The 11,949-nt window shown below is 40.7% G+C and overlaps 2 protein-coding genes across 5 annotated transcripts in view; one reads left to right on the plus strand and one right to left on the minus strand.

Moving 5' to 3' along the window:
• clec16a (C-type lectin domain containing 16A) overlaps positions 1-9,756 on the minus strand; it is a 43,494-nt gene extending 33,738 nt beyond the window's left edge. For 2 of the 4 annotated variants that reach the window (XM_027002731.2, XM_027002729.2), the window contains exons 1-10: positions 9,554-9,756; positions 8,936-9,064; positions 8,608-8,741; positions 8,374-8,522; positions 7,249-7,354; positions 6,345-6,350; positions 5,379-5,502; positions 4,822-4,996; positions 3,024-3,074; positions 1,999-2,112 (exon numbers count right to left, since the gene is read on the minus strand). In XM_027002731.2, coding sequence (XP_026858532.2) covers positions 1,999-2,112; positions 3,024-3,074; positions 4,822-4,996; positions 5,379-5,502; positions 6,345-6,350; positions 7,249-7,354; positions 8,374-8,522; positions 8,608-8,741; positions 8,936-9,064; positions 9,554-9,627 — 1,062 coding nt within the window. In that variant the 5' untranslated portion in view covers positions 9,628-9,756. The remainder of the gene's footprint in view (positions 1-1,998; positions 2,113-3,023; positions 3,075-4,821; positions 4,997-5,378; positions 5,503-6,344; positions 6,351-7,248; positions 7,355-8,373; positions 8,523-8,607; positions 8,742-8,935; positions 9,065-9,553) is intronic. The other 2 variants (XM_027002732.2, XM_027002730.2) reach the window with 1 other exon arrangement.
• Positions 9,757-9,921: 165 nt separating this feature from the next.
• Positions 9,922-11,889, plus strand: dexi (Dexi homolog (mouse)). The gene is made up of 2 exons (XM_027002792.2): positions 9,922-11,148; positions 11,235-11,889. The coding sequence occupies exon 1, from the start codon at positions 10,706-10,708 to the stop codon at positions 10,973-10,975; it is 270 nt and encodes an 89-aa protein (XP_026858593.1). The 5' UTR covers positions 9,922-10,705; the 3' UTR covers positions 10,976-11,148; positions 11,235-11,889.
• Positions 11,890-11,949: the final 60 nt, after the last annotated feature.

Genomic DNA, 11,949 nt, shown 5'->3' on the forward strand with positions numbered 1-11,949 from the left:
CTGCATCTCACTGATGGAAATTGCATAGGTAAAATATAATGAACTGAAATGAACTGAGCCCATTCCTGTATCTAGATCTCCGGTAAACAGTAAATCATAGCTCTATGACATACATCTAATCATAGCATGGTTAACTTGGATAACTTGTAACCACATTTCCACTTTTATAATCAGAACCAAGTTGACAGTTTCTGATAAAAAACCCATTCCAGGACTCGACTCCTTCCTCTGTCCAAAAGGAAGTGGACAGCATATTTTTCCCTCCTCATGACCTGTTCATATCAGGAACCAGACCCATTGATTTTTGGTAGGTTATGATGCGTGTCTGGTACAGGCTGCTGTGGTGGAGGCAGCGAGAGGCGAGAGAGGGCAGGAAAAGGGAAGAGCCTTCTGATCACAAAGGCTGATGAGCCGTCCTCCCTCTGCTAAGCAGAAGTGATGTAGCTTCTGAGAAACACCAGCTCCTCGTGACTGGTTTAAACTTGCAGGATTGAACCACTATCCGATCGAACTGGTAAAAAAAAGTACATGGGACAATGACCCTTAGACCCTATCGGTATAATATATAAATGTTAAATCAAATAGAAATATGAAAGAAACAGCAGATGAGTGGCGCTAATGGTATGTAACCATTTGTGCAAAAGAACAATGTGTACTGTATTGCTAAGTGCACAATTATCAAAGTTTCTTGCATACTTTGAACATCTGGGACAGCTTTACAGCCTAATTTACATATGTGCATATGCATGGCCCTACTGGGGTTTTGGCATACAGAAAAACACGATTTGTTTGCTACGGGACGGCACCACATGACCACTTTCACAGCCTCCTATGTAAATCATAGATGCCTGCTTCAGTGGCAAGTTCAAAGAGAGACACAAAACATCAGCTATCTGGAACTGTATCATCGATGCAATTACGCTCATAAGAACAACAACAAAAGCCCAGCCAAGCCGCAACCATCAGTTCTCTCAACAAAGGCTGAGGCAATAACTTGTTTCTGGCCCAGGTGGTGATGCAAACCAGAGAGGAGAAAATCTTCTAGAAGACATTTAGAAAATGGATAAGAATGTATATAACAGCATTTCCCTATACTCAATGCAAACTGATCCCAAACTACAATGAGTCCTCCCACTTTGGGGAACAGAGTATTTTCAAATATATGTCATTATCTTCCAGTAAACCTACAGTGTGGCAAAAGGAGATTCAGGTTAGTTAACAGGCTAGGAGAATGGCCAGTCAAATCCAAAGGTTTCCCACAGATTCCATCCTCTCAACTGGGTGATGAAATTGTACTCAACTCACACATTAATTCCAGTAGACTGAAAATTTGAAAGCATATGCCTGTAGACCACAGAGGATATTCCCACAAATCTTGCAAACAAAGCCAAAACACTAACCAACATTTGCATAAATATATGCATATAGAGAACAACAAAGTGTTATACAAAAAGGCATGTGTAGATTCAAGAAACTTATTGGACATTGATGAAAAAAGTAGTGCAGTTTAAAATGCTGATACATACTGGGAAAGATATCAGATTCTGCCTTGCAATAAGAAATATTTAGTTGTGGGTGTATGGCTTATATCAATATTACAAGAAATGTAACATCTTCCACGAATATAATGAGGTGTAATTAGTCACAACATCGTGGCATGAAAAAGAACTATATACAGGAAAAAAGGAACAGGTTTGTAATTCATTGTTGTTACCTTCTCAGTTTATGTGAATAGTTACATATGTACATGTGTAATGTATGTGTGTTGGGTGTGAGAAGAAGAAGCGTTTGAGTATGTGTTGTTGGGAATTCATACTTAGCAAGTGTTGGTGTGTGTGCGCGCGCATCACTGCAGTGGCTGTGAACACATGCACATGCACGTGAGACTGACGTTCTGATTGGTAGAAAGTCCGATGAGGTCACGCAGGGGGTAGGGCTTGTGTGTGAATGCATTTTCAACAAGTGCCAGGGAGTGTGTTGCTCTGCAAAGGGACTCACTGAGCTCTTGAGGGCATTCTGCTCTGGCTGAGCTGAAAACACAGACAGGTCCCCGTTCAGGATGACATCGGCCAAAGCATTCACCAGCGGCTGATAATGGATGATGAGAAACACCTGCAGACAGGACAGCAATAAGCGCTGTAGCTAAGCAAGTCATTCTCCGCACCCGAGCAAAGCACAAAGATAAACACAAGCCTCACACCCACACCCACACCCACACCCACACACCCCCCTGCACTTAAGTAAAACTCATTCAAGACATCTAAGGGTTCCCATAGCTGTAATTAGTACCAAGTAAAAACATTTTAAGCATTTCTCATGTACTACTCTGGAACCACTTTAAGGAAGTCAACACGCCTTTTCTCAGTAAAATCTCAGTAGCCTAATAAGGATGAGAGCAACCTGCTCCAGGATCAGTTCTTCTACACTTGAAATCACTCAAATGAACATTAAAAGAAACAGGACATAACGTAACAGCATGTTGCCTGTGGCACTGATGACATTATTTTGTTATTTGGTGGATGTCACCTTTAAAACATCAATTTACATTTTTAACTACACCCTAGCTACAAAAGCTACACCCTAATGGGATTAAAGGACATGTTTTTCTTTGATCCAAGTTAGAGTGGAGCAGTGAACACTGAACTGGTGTATCATCTATAACACTAGAAGACAGTAAGGCTTTTCTGACCTTCCTGTCTGTTGTGTAACAAAATCTGAAAACCATATTGTCTCCTGGAGTACTGAACAGGTGATAATGAGGTAAATAATGTCTGGAGTTACCAAGTGAGCAAAAAGCACAGCAAATTCCAAAGAAAGATGCACAATCTCAATCTGATCTTCTGAGAAACATGTCTGACAGTACAAGCGCTTTATTACTACCATGAACACTGTACGAAGGTTTTGATTTCCATTGCCTAATCTGTTGTAATCTGACCAGGCAGATAGCCAGAGGCCAATACTGGAAAACGTGGGGAAGTGTGTTGCTCCCTGGCTGGGTGGTTTTAAATGCAGTGTGTGGGTACCTGGGAGAGCAGGTAGAGGGACACCTGAGGGTTGATCTTACGATCTTCACACTGAAAAGCAAACATATTAGATGATGAAAAAAAACAAAAACTTTCTAAACTACTTATTTAAAAAAAGAAACTGAGATTTATGACATTTGCAGAACAAATCTGTTACTGCAGCTCTTTTTGTAAGTAAACTTGCCAACAGATTCCTGCTAGTCTAACATTCTTAAAAAAACCAAAAATAAGTTTTTTTTAAATGCATTATTTTTACAGACTGTTATATTTGGTTCACACACACACACACACACACACACACACACACACACACACACACAAACTTCCCAACTCATTTGGCAGAATAAGGAAAATGTTTGAGTCAGTTCTTAAAATAAAATTAGAATTTGCAAGTCAGTGTGCAGTGGGGTGACAGTGTGGCAAATCTAAAACCAAGTTCCATAAACTGTGTTCTTGAGAACAGCTGTGTCTCAGAACGAATCAGATATAAAATTTGAGTTGCATAAACTGGTGTTCCTCAGAACAGCAGTGACTCAGAGATTCAAATACTTCGACCTCTGGGACATTTCTGAGATACACATTACAAATATGTCACAATACTTGACCAATCTTGGGAGTCGTGGACTGAAGTATCTGACAGGTAACAACATACACTCGGACTGCTTATCACTGTTAACATAATGAAAAAAACATTTTTTTAACAATTGGGGGAAAAAATGCAGCAGACTTAGGACTTTTCCACCTGTATTTTTATCCTCACAAATCCTAAAAACAGCTAATTACAGCTCTAACATATTAAAATAGAATTTCTTTATTTGCAGTACAATGGAAAAAAAAGTTAATATTTGAATTGCATTCAAATAGTGAAATTTGCAATGAACGCCCAAGTCAGTATTGAGTAATTTACTGCAAGGGCACGACACCCCGCAAACCACAAAATGGAAGACAGTTGGTCCCACTCAAGGAAAATGGAAAGTTATATCAAAGAGTGGGTGTTTCAGAAACATTACTAATGTAGGACTGCTGCTCTGCAAAAGGACATGTCTGGAGCAATTCCCTTGTAGATTAAAAAATAAATCTCTCTCTCTCTCTCTCTCTCTCTCTCTCTCTCTCTCTCTCTCTCTCTCTCACACACACACACACTTATTTGCCAAAAGTATTCGTTCGTCTGCCTTTGCATGCATATGAATTTGAGAGACATGCCAACCTTCATCTATAGGGATTAATATGATGTTGGCCCGCCATTTGCAGCAATAACAGCTTTAACTCTTCTGAAAAGGCTTCCCATAAGCTTTAGGAATGTGTTTGTGGGAATTTTTGACCATTCTTCCAGAAGTTCATTTGTGAGGTCAGACACTGATGCTGGACGAGAAGGCCTGGCTCGCAGTCTCCGGTCCAATTCATTTCAACAACTGGACTCGTTGCACATGTGGCATCCTATCACGGTACCATGCTGGAATTCTCTGCCCATTCTTTCACACATTTGCAGAAGCAGTCTGCATTCCTAGGTGCTTGGTTTTATACACCCGTGGCCATATAAAAAACCCAATACATGCATTAAAGGACTGATCAAACTGATATTTGAATAAACTACATCACCTCTGGCCTAATTAAAATAAAAAGTTAAAAGCACAGCAATTTTAGAAATTTCCCCCCACTGCTATCTGTCCACAAACTGATAACATGCAAATTACATAATTTATTAGCAAGTACAGCTTTCCCACACTGAAACAGTGAGTTTGCTATAGAAAGTCTGGGATGGCCTTGAACCCAGGTGGGGTGCACACTCAGGTCTCACCTGCTCTTGACTGACCAGGGAATAGACATAGAGAGGCAGGAAGAGGCGGTTGAGCAGGTGGTCTGTCAACACATCATTGAGGAACTCGCAGTTGATGATGAGGATGTCGTTCAGGTAGTGGAGGTGATCCAGGTGCTCTGCCACCAGGTCACTCAGCTTCCCCTTGTTCTTATGTCTGACGGAGGAGATGTATTTTACACCTGGGAACTCAGTCTGAACTATTCAGCAAAGCAACCCCAAAGGAACTGTACTCATTTAAGCAAAGTTGTTTCAAAAGATAAACATTTAAATAATAATAAAAAAAACTACCAATTTGTTTGTTGGAGTACACTGGCTATTATCAAATGCTGATATACGTGTTATTCTTATACATAAAACGCAAAGTACACTACTGCACTTTAACCTACTGCAAACTGCAAACTTAGTGGGTCAGAGGTCTGTACTGCACAGTCTGGCCTACACTGCCATCTTCTGCTCACAGTGTGAACTACAAATACTCTGAGGCCCATTACCTATGTTCACATGGAACCAGCACATCAAGAATAAACAGATCTTACTCTTCGTCCGTCTGTACACACTTGTCCAGCTCGATGACGTGGCTGCCGATAAACCAGACCAGGTTGGAGAAATAGGGCACGGCTGTTTTGTCTCGGATGTAGTGCAGCATGTGCTGGTTGTCCACTGCAAGGCAGGACAAGAGTTACTATGGTTACCTCACGTTTCGGTCATGTGCCAGAAAGAAGGCGAGGTTAAGCGCTGAACCAAAAACAGCGACAGTAGCGATGGCTACGAGCGCTCTCTGGGGAAAAACTGCAACGCGAGGAAGGGCGGTAGGATTGGTGTGAAGTGCAATGGGACGTTTACTGGACACTGCAGGACCAAATAGAACACATAGGCACAAAAAAAAAAAATCTACCCATGCAAACATAAAAGCTATGACATATCATATTAAAAATACTGCATCAACCCTATTTTATGTATTTGTGTTTAAAGGTAATTCAGTGGTTTCAAACGTAGACAAGTTTTTAATATGCGCCCTTTCACAAAAGCTGTATAGCCATTAATGAACAGAAGAAGAAGAATGTTATTAACCAGAATTAAGACTGGTACATTACTGATGTCTACAGATGTACAGCTTTTCGGCAGTCTGAGAATTAATAAATTGGTCCAAGTGTGTAGAATTACAGGGGTCAAGATTTAAACATTCAGTTGCTACGGCGTGCTGCTGTGTGAACCACAGACTCCAGCATTGTCTAAGAGGGGAGAAATCAAAACAGAAGTGCTGCCAACAGAACATGGAAAGAAAAAGTTCTAAATTAGCACATGGATGTCAGTACAAAATCTCAGATTATTATTATCTATTATTTTTGATCTTCGTAAATTGAAAGTATACCTTCTTTGCACAGAAAAACCACATTTGGGGTATTTCAAATTATTAAAAATAATTTGCATGCAGGGCCATTTGCAAAAGAAGGTGAAAGAAAAAAGTGAAACAGTTGAAGTTCTGAAATTGACCAACTTACATGACACTGGAATAAGGCACACAGGAGTCACCATAGAAAGAGAAGGGAAGAACAGACACACGGTTAATAGGGTTAAGGGGCTGAGTGGAGCCAGTGGAGCTTCTAGCCCAACAGGTCTTTAGCTACAGTTCAAAACACCAACACATCAACACCAGTGGGGGGGAAAAAAAAAAAAAAAAAAAAAAAAAAAAAAAAAAAAAAAAAAAAAAAAAAAAAAAGAATCTGGTGCCACCCCCACCCCCCCACCCGGCCCCTCCCAGATACACACAATCCCAAACACCACAGGGGACAGCAATGCCACCTCTGTGAGAACACAATCTCATGCGAACCTCAGAAAGCTCTGCCAATGTTCACTATCATGCTCTAAATCAAAGAGGACCGAGACACACTAACACAAAGCATCTTTGCATAGAGACTTGGGATAACGATTTCTCTGCACATACACATTCAAATATTAACACAGCGAGGCTGACAAAAAAGGGCAACGTGCACCATCTGCAATCTGGCCAAAAGTTTGTCAAACCTTGTAATATTCCCAGAGCAGGGAGAGAATATGAAGCTATGCACAAGCCAAGGGTAAGAAGCAGGCAAAATAAAAGGAGCTCAGGAGCTTACGTAAAGCTGATGTAGGTACAGTCATAGCTAAAGCACATTTCTTAAGACACCCTTAAAAGGACAGCTTAGGAGTGTCCCAAAGGATGCTCATAAAAGAGAAGGTAATCATACCTCAGTGAGAACAGTGTAAGGGCAGGGCACCTCACGGAGCGAGCAGAGGCGTGTCAGCATTGCCAGCTATCAGTGGCATTAGTGTGACTGGCAGCAGTGAGAAAGATCAGGCAGCCATAGCTAAGAGCTAGAGTGGTGTTGGGGTGGTGTGGGGTCAATGATGGGGCCTTTTACTCACCTTTGTACACATTGAGTGTGATAGTCCTGACTGCGATCCTGACCATGCTCTCTGGGTGGTTGAAAAACTTAATGGCCTCCGTGTACAGGGCAAAATCATTAGTGTGCTGGAAGCATGGGAGACAAGAGAGCGAAGGCCGTGAACAGGGCACCACACTGGACAGAAGGATTAGCTCAGAGAGAGGTGGGACGCACCGCGCGCCAGCAGCCCTCGCTCTCTATCGGCAGCTGCTGTGGGTGCCATCGGTTCCATTGCTGAGCAGCTGCAGGGCAACAGAGGAGGCTGCGGCGCCAGAAGCGGCTGAGTTTTAACTAGCAACCGTGTGACAGTGCATCACTTCGGCTGCAAAGATACCTAAATGCACCAAAACATGGCAATTATGTGCCTTATCGCACAGCGCACCGTGTGTAAGACATGGAATAGAATCTAGGAAGACTGCTCAGCACTTTTGGACAGCAAGATAACTGACGGGCAATGTTACGAAACAATTCGTGCAGCTTTTTACTGCTCCTGTCTAGAGAGCAGTAAAAAGCTGCACAAAACTAATGTTGAGCCACTTTTTTTCATCACTTGCAAGTGATGAAACCCAAAAATGAGTGAATAAAATCTGCAGCAACAAATCTCTCATACAGCAAATCCTTCCTTCCAGGCTTTCCTTATTCCTGACACCAGCAAACAATCAAATGGTTAGTGGTGTGAAAGAATAAAGAAAATAACTAGTGCAAATGTACAACCATTTACAGTACACCAATAACTTTCCCCTATACAAAGGAGCCATAAAAAGGTCATTTGATAACTATGGAAACACATTTGTATCAAGTTTTTTTTGACTGAGTTTAAGCCATAATAAGTGTAGCTGACTGTACAAAAGGTATGTTTGGTGTTTGTACTACCAACTCTAATGAAAAATAAATAAAATCTTGCCAAAGATTCCCAAAAACATTAGACCCAGAAGGGTCCAGTTAGTGAAATGACACCACCCTAATTTTCATTCAGTGTCTCATTCATGTTGTACATGGGGGGCAAAGTTTTCCATTAAAGCTGTTTTTCAGTAATCTTGATGGAGTAAATCTTGCCTAAAGGGAAGAGACGTCCAGATCGCTCACCAGAACAAAAGCACCTTACCTCATTATAAAAGAAATGTACAGTGTGGTTGTTGAGTTTCAAGGACAATGTCTTCAAAAAGGAGATGTAGTAAGCCATGATTTCCTCATCAGAAAAGTCAAATTTGTGGACAATGATGGAATTAACATGGTTATTGGACAGCAAGTAATCTGTGGGAGAAGGAAAGTGTTAGAACTCAGTAAACACAAACACCAAATAGGCCCATATCTATTGTTGCTTCTTTTGAATACTTACAAAGAGAAGTCTCATGACTTATGTTCTCAAAGAGTATGTTGAGCGTCTGAAGGAGTTGGACACAAACATACCGCCCAGATTTTTGACGTAAAATGTTGAGAAAAAATGCAAACATGTTCTTTTCCAAAAAGAAGCTAAAAAGAAAATATTATTTTAGTGGATTTTACACATGTAAAATATTTCATTAACGTCGGCAATCAAAACCAACTGCGCAACGTTTGGCTACTGTGTGCCGTATCATATAATAATACATGGAAATATAAACTCAGATACAAAATGACTAGCTAAGAATGTTATGACTTTAAATGCTAACTGAGACGATACTTACTCAAAAACCGAACTGTCATTCTGATCTCCCCATATAAGAATTTCGGTGATGGAACGAATCGTCTCGACGAGCAAATTTCTGTTGTGATCCGTCACAGTTGTGTTCTTGGTCAGGACGTGGTACATATACCTAACGTGTTAAATTAAAAATAACTACTTTGAGTCACCAGTGAATGTGGGTCGTGAATACCACCACGCCACGTCTTGCCATGAGGCTCAAACTATATGCATGACTATATGTCAAGTTGCTAATTTTAACCTTAATAAGAATTCACTGTAATTAAAATATATACATGCAGCCTAACTATGACATTTGCATTCGCTAAAGAGCTGCAACTACCTTGCTAGCTAAGTAACTGCCGCTAGCTAACTAACTAACTAGCATTTTAGCCTTAGCTTTGTTGCGTTCTGTGTATTAGGCAGCTAGGAATCTGAGTAACCATTAAAGCATACATTTTAGTCTTTTACAGAAGAAAAAGCCGAAAGCTTAGCCAGCTAATCAACTAAGAAATCTAGTCACCATTTTGATCTCAGATAAGTCGCTAGCTACACAGCTAGCGGTAGATAGGTTAGCTAGCCTGCTACATAACTATCGTCGTAATGATCTTGTAACACTTACTTTAAATGGTCCAAAGAATGAATGTTTTTAGACTTCCCTTGCCCTCCCACCCAGCTCCTGGACCGACCGAACATAGCTGCGGGTAAATTTATTATGACACCTTTATTTAACTAGTCCAAGCAAAATAATCCATTAAAGCATGAGCGAGTGTCTCTGCATGAAAACATCGCTAGCAAGCTAGAGATAACTGACAACTGGGTAGTTAGCCATTCGGAAAGGCACTAAATGTTCTCGAGTGTAAATGCGGGGTTTGTAGTTCAACTGCGGCTTCCGTCGGAGTCAGTTCGAACGATAATTGCGCTGTATGGACTACAGACCCCACAGTTCAATTCAAACGCACCGTCAGTAATTTGTTGTGATGTCATACGTGAGCGACATTTGTTTTTGTCCATCGACAAACCCCAGTGAGGCATCGATTTGTCTTATTTGAACCTTACTCTTACTAGATGTCTTCTACGAGTCTCTAATAATGTGGTACCTTAATTCTTAAATAATTTGTTAATGTGCTTGATGTACAACAAGAGTGGAGTAGAACGACAACGCCGTGGAAAATGGGTGTTGCACTCAGCCAGCCGTTTGATGGAATAACAGCAGACCCACGAAGCGGAAATTTGAGTCGTGCTTGGTATGCGGCAGCTGAGGCCGTGCTAGACAACTCAAGTTCTTGAGAGATATTATTCAAGCACCGTATTCGGTATACAAGTTTTCTACTCATTACGGAAAGCTATAAGTGCCTGGTTCAGAGCGCCAGTAACTAAACTGTCATGTCAGCTAGCCAGCCAGCCCGCAGAGTTTGACTGGCATATTTAAAATTCTGCAGAAGCAGCAGATGCTCGTGAAGTCAAACCGTGTGAAGCAGTATTTGTTATGCTGTACGCGGCCTACTTGTTTACAGGCACCAAACGTTTGCTGAATACGAGATTGAAATTGTTTGAGAAACTGGCATCTCAGAACAGGCTTTTTATATGTTGAAGCAGGCTGTCTGCTGACCCCAAACAGCAGTTATGCTCGATCCGGACGTTGCGATTCTAACCGTATTTCTCTTCAAGTAACCTAACAGCAACGTTACAATTTTATGTAGCATCTTCTTACATATCCAATTCAGTGTTTGTAAGATTGTCCCATGAGACAAGATTATATGTCTAGGATTCTATGACACACTCAATTTATTCTCAGTTAGATTCTGTAGAATCATTCATCGACGAGCTTCCATATATGTTTTATCTTGGCCTATTTTTTGTTAATGTCTTAATACTCTACTATGCCTTTCTAATGGAATACATAGTACTTAATGTAGGAATAGTATTCTTGCCAGAGGATATGGACCAAGCACTGGTGGATTTGGGTGTTCTCTCCGACCCAGCGTCCATCCCATATGAAACAGACACTGAGGTAGAGGTTTTTGAGGGATATCTGGAATAACATCTCCATGGAGAACGTGATCCAAGCTGCATTGCAGCTCTTTCGGAGGAAGAGGGCATTTTGGACAGTGCATCAGAGGACTCAAGTAACAATAGAAAAGATTAATGTTAATTATCTTTACAACCATGAAAACATGTTGCCCTGGTTGACTCATAGATTTCTTCACATAAAAAGTAAGTATGGTCCTTCATTGTACTGCACATCATATTCATCAGTGCCAAAACAGTTCCAACTTACGAGGTGTATTGCATCTCCTCAGGTCATGCAGGCTCAAGGCAAAATTGCACCCACTTGAAAACCTTCTTATCGGATGGAATTTATCCAGGGAAAGAAGCGGTGGACAGGGACCTCAGTTTTCCATGAGATAGCGCCTTGGGTTTCTCACCGAAGAGATCAACATGAGACATCACTTGGGTTTCTCACCGAAGAGATCAACATGAGATCGCTCTACACTGTGGCTGTCGTTACCATTTTCTTGCTTACGTAATTTTAGATTGGCATTTCCTTCTCAGAGAGTTGCCAAGATGGTTATAATATTGGTTTACGTGAAACAGATGACACTTTAGGGCCAGTAGATGAGCATCATCTCATTTCACAATTTGGTTTTGAAACAGTTTTATTAGTAATAACACACTTAATATTGGCCTTTGATTTTGGTAAAGCAGGAAAGCTGTGATGCATGGCTTAATTCTGCATCTTTTATAAACTAGATAATTTGGGTAAGCAATAAATGTTATGACTTGCAGGGTTTTGAAATTCTCAGTATTGCGCTGCTTTCTATGAGATTCTCTTGAACTGTACATTTATTACATTCTGTAAATTATGTACTTGCTCTGACTAATGTATTTCAGATACCCTCAGTGAGTGTGTATGTACATATATAAACAATAAAACAATTATTCACTTTATGTAAATCTGAAATGAGTGCAGTGGCTTTGTTTTTTAGTGTGTACTTGAAGGTAATAAATATGGGC

This window comes from Electrophorus electricus, chromosome 1 (assembly GCF_013358815.1).
Source record: "Electrophorus electricus isolate fEleEle1 chromosome 1, fEleEle1.pri, whole genome shotgun sequence".
In the NCBI taxonomy this organism is placed as follows: Eukaryota; Metazoa; Chordata; class Actinopteri; order Gymnotiformes; family Gymnotidae; genus Electrophorus; species Electrophorus electricus.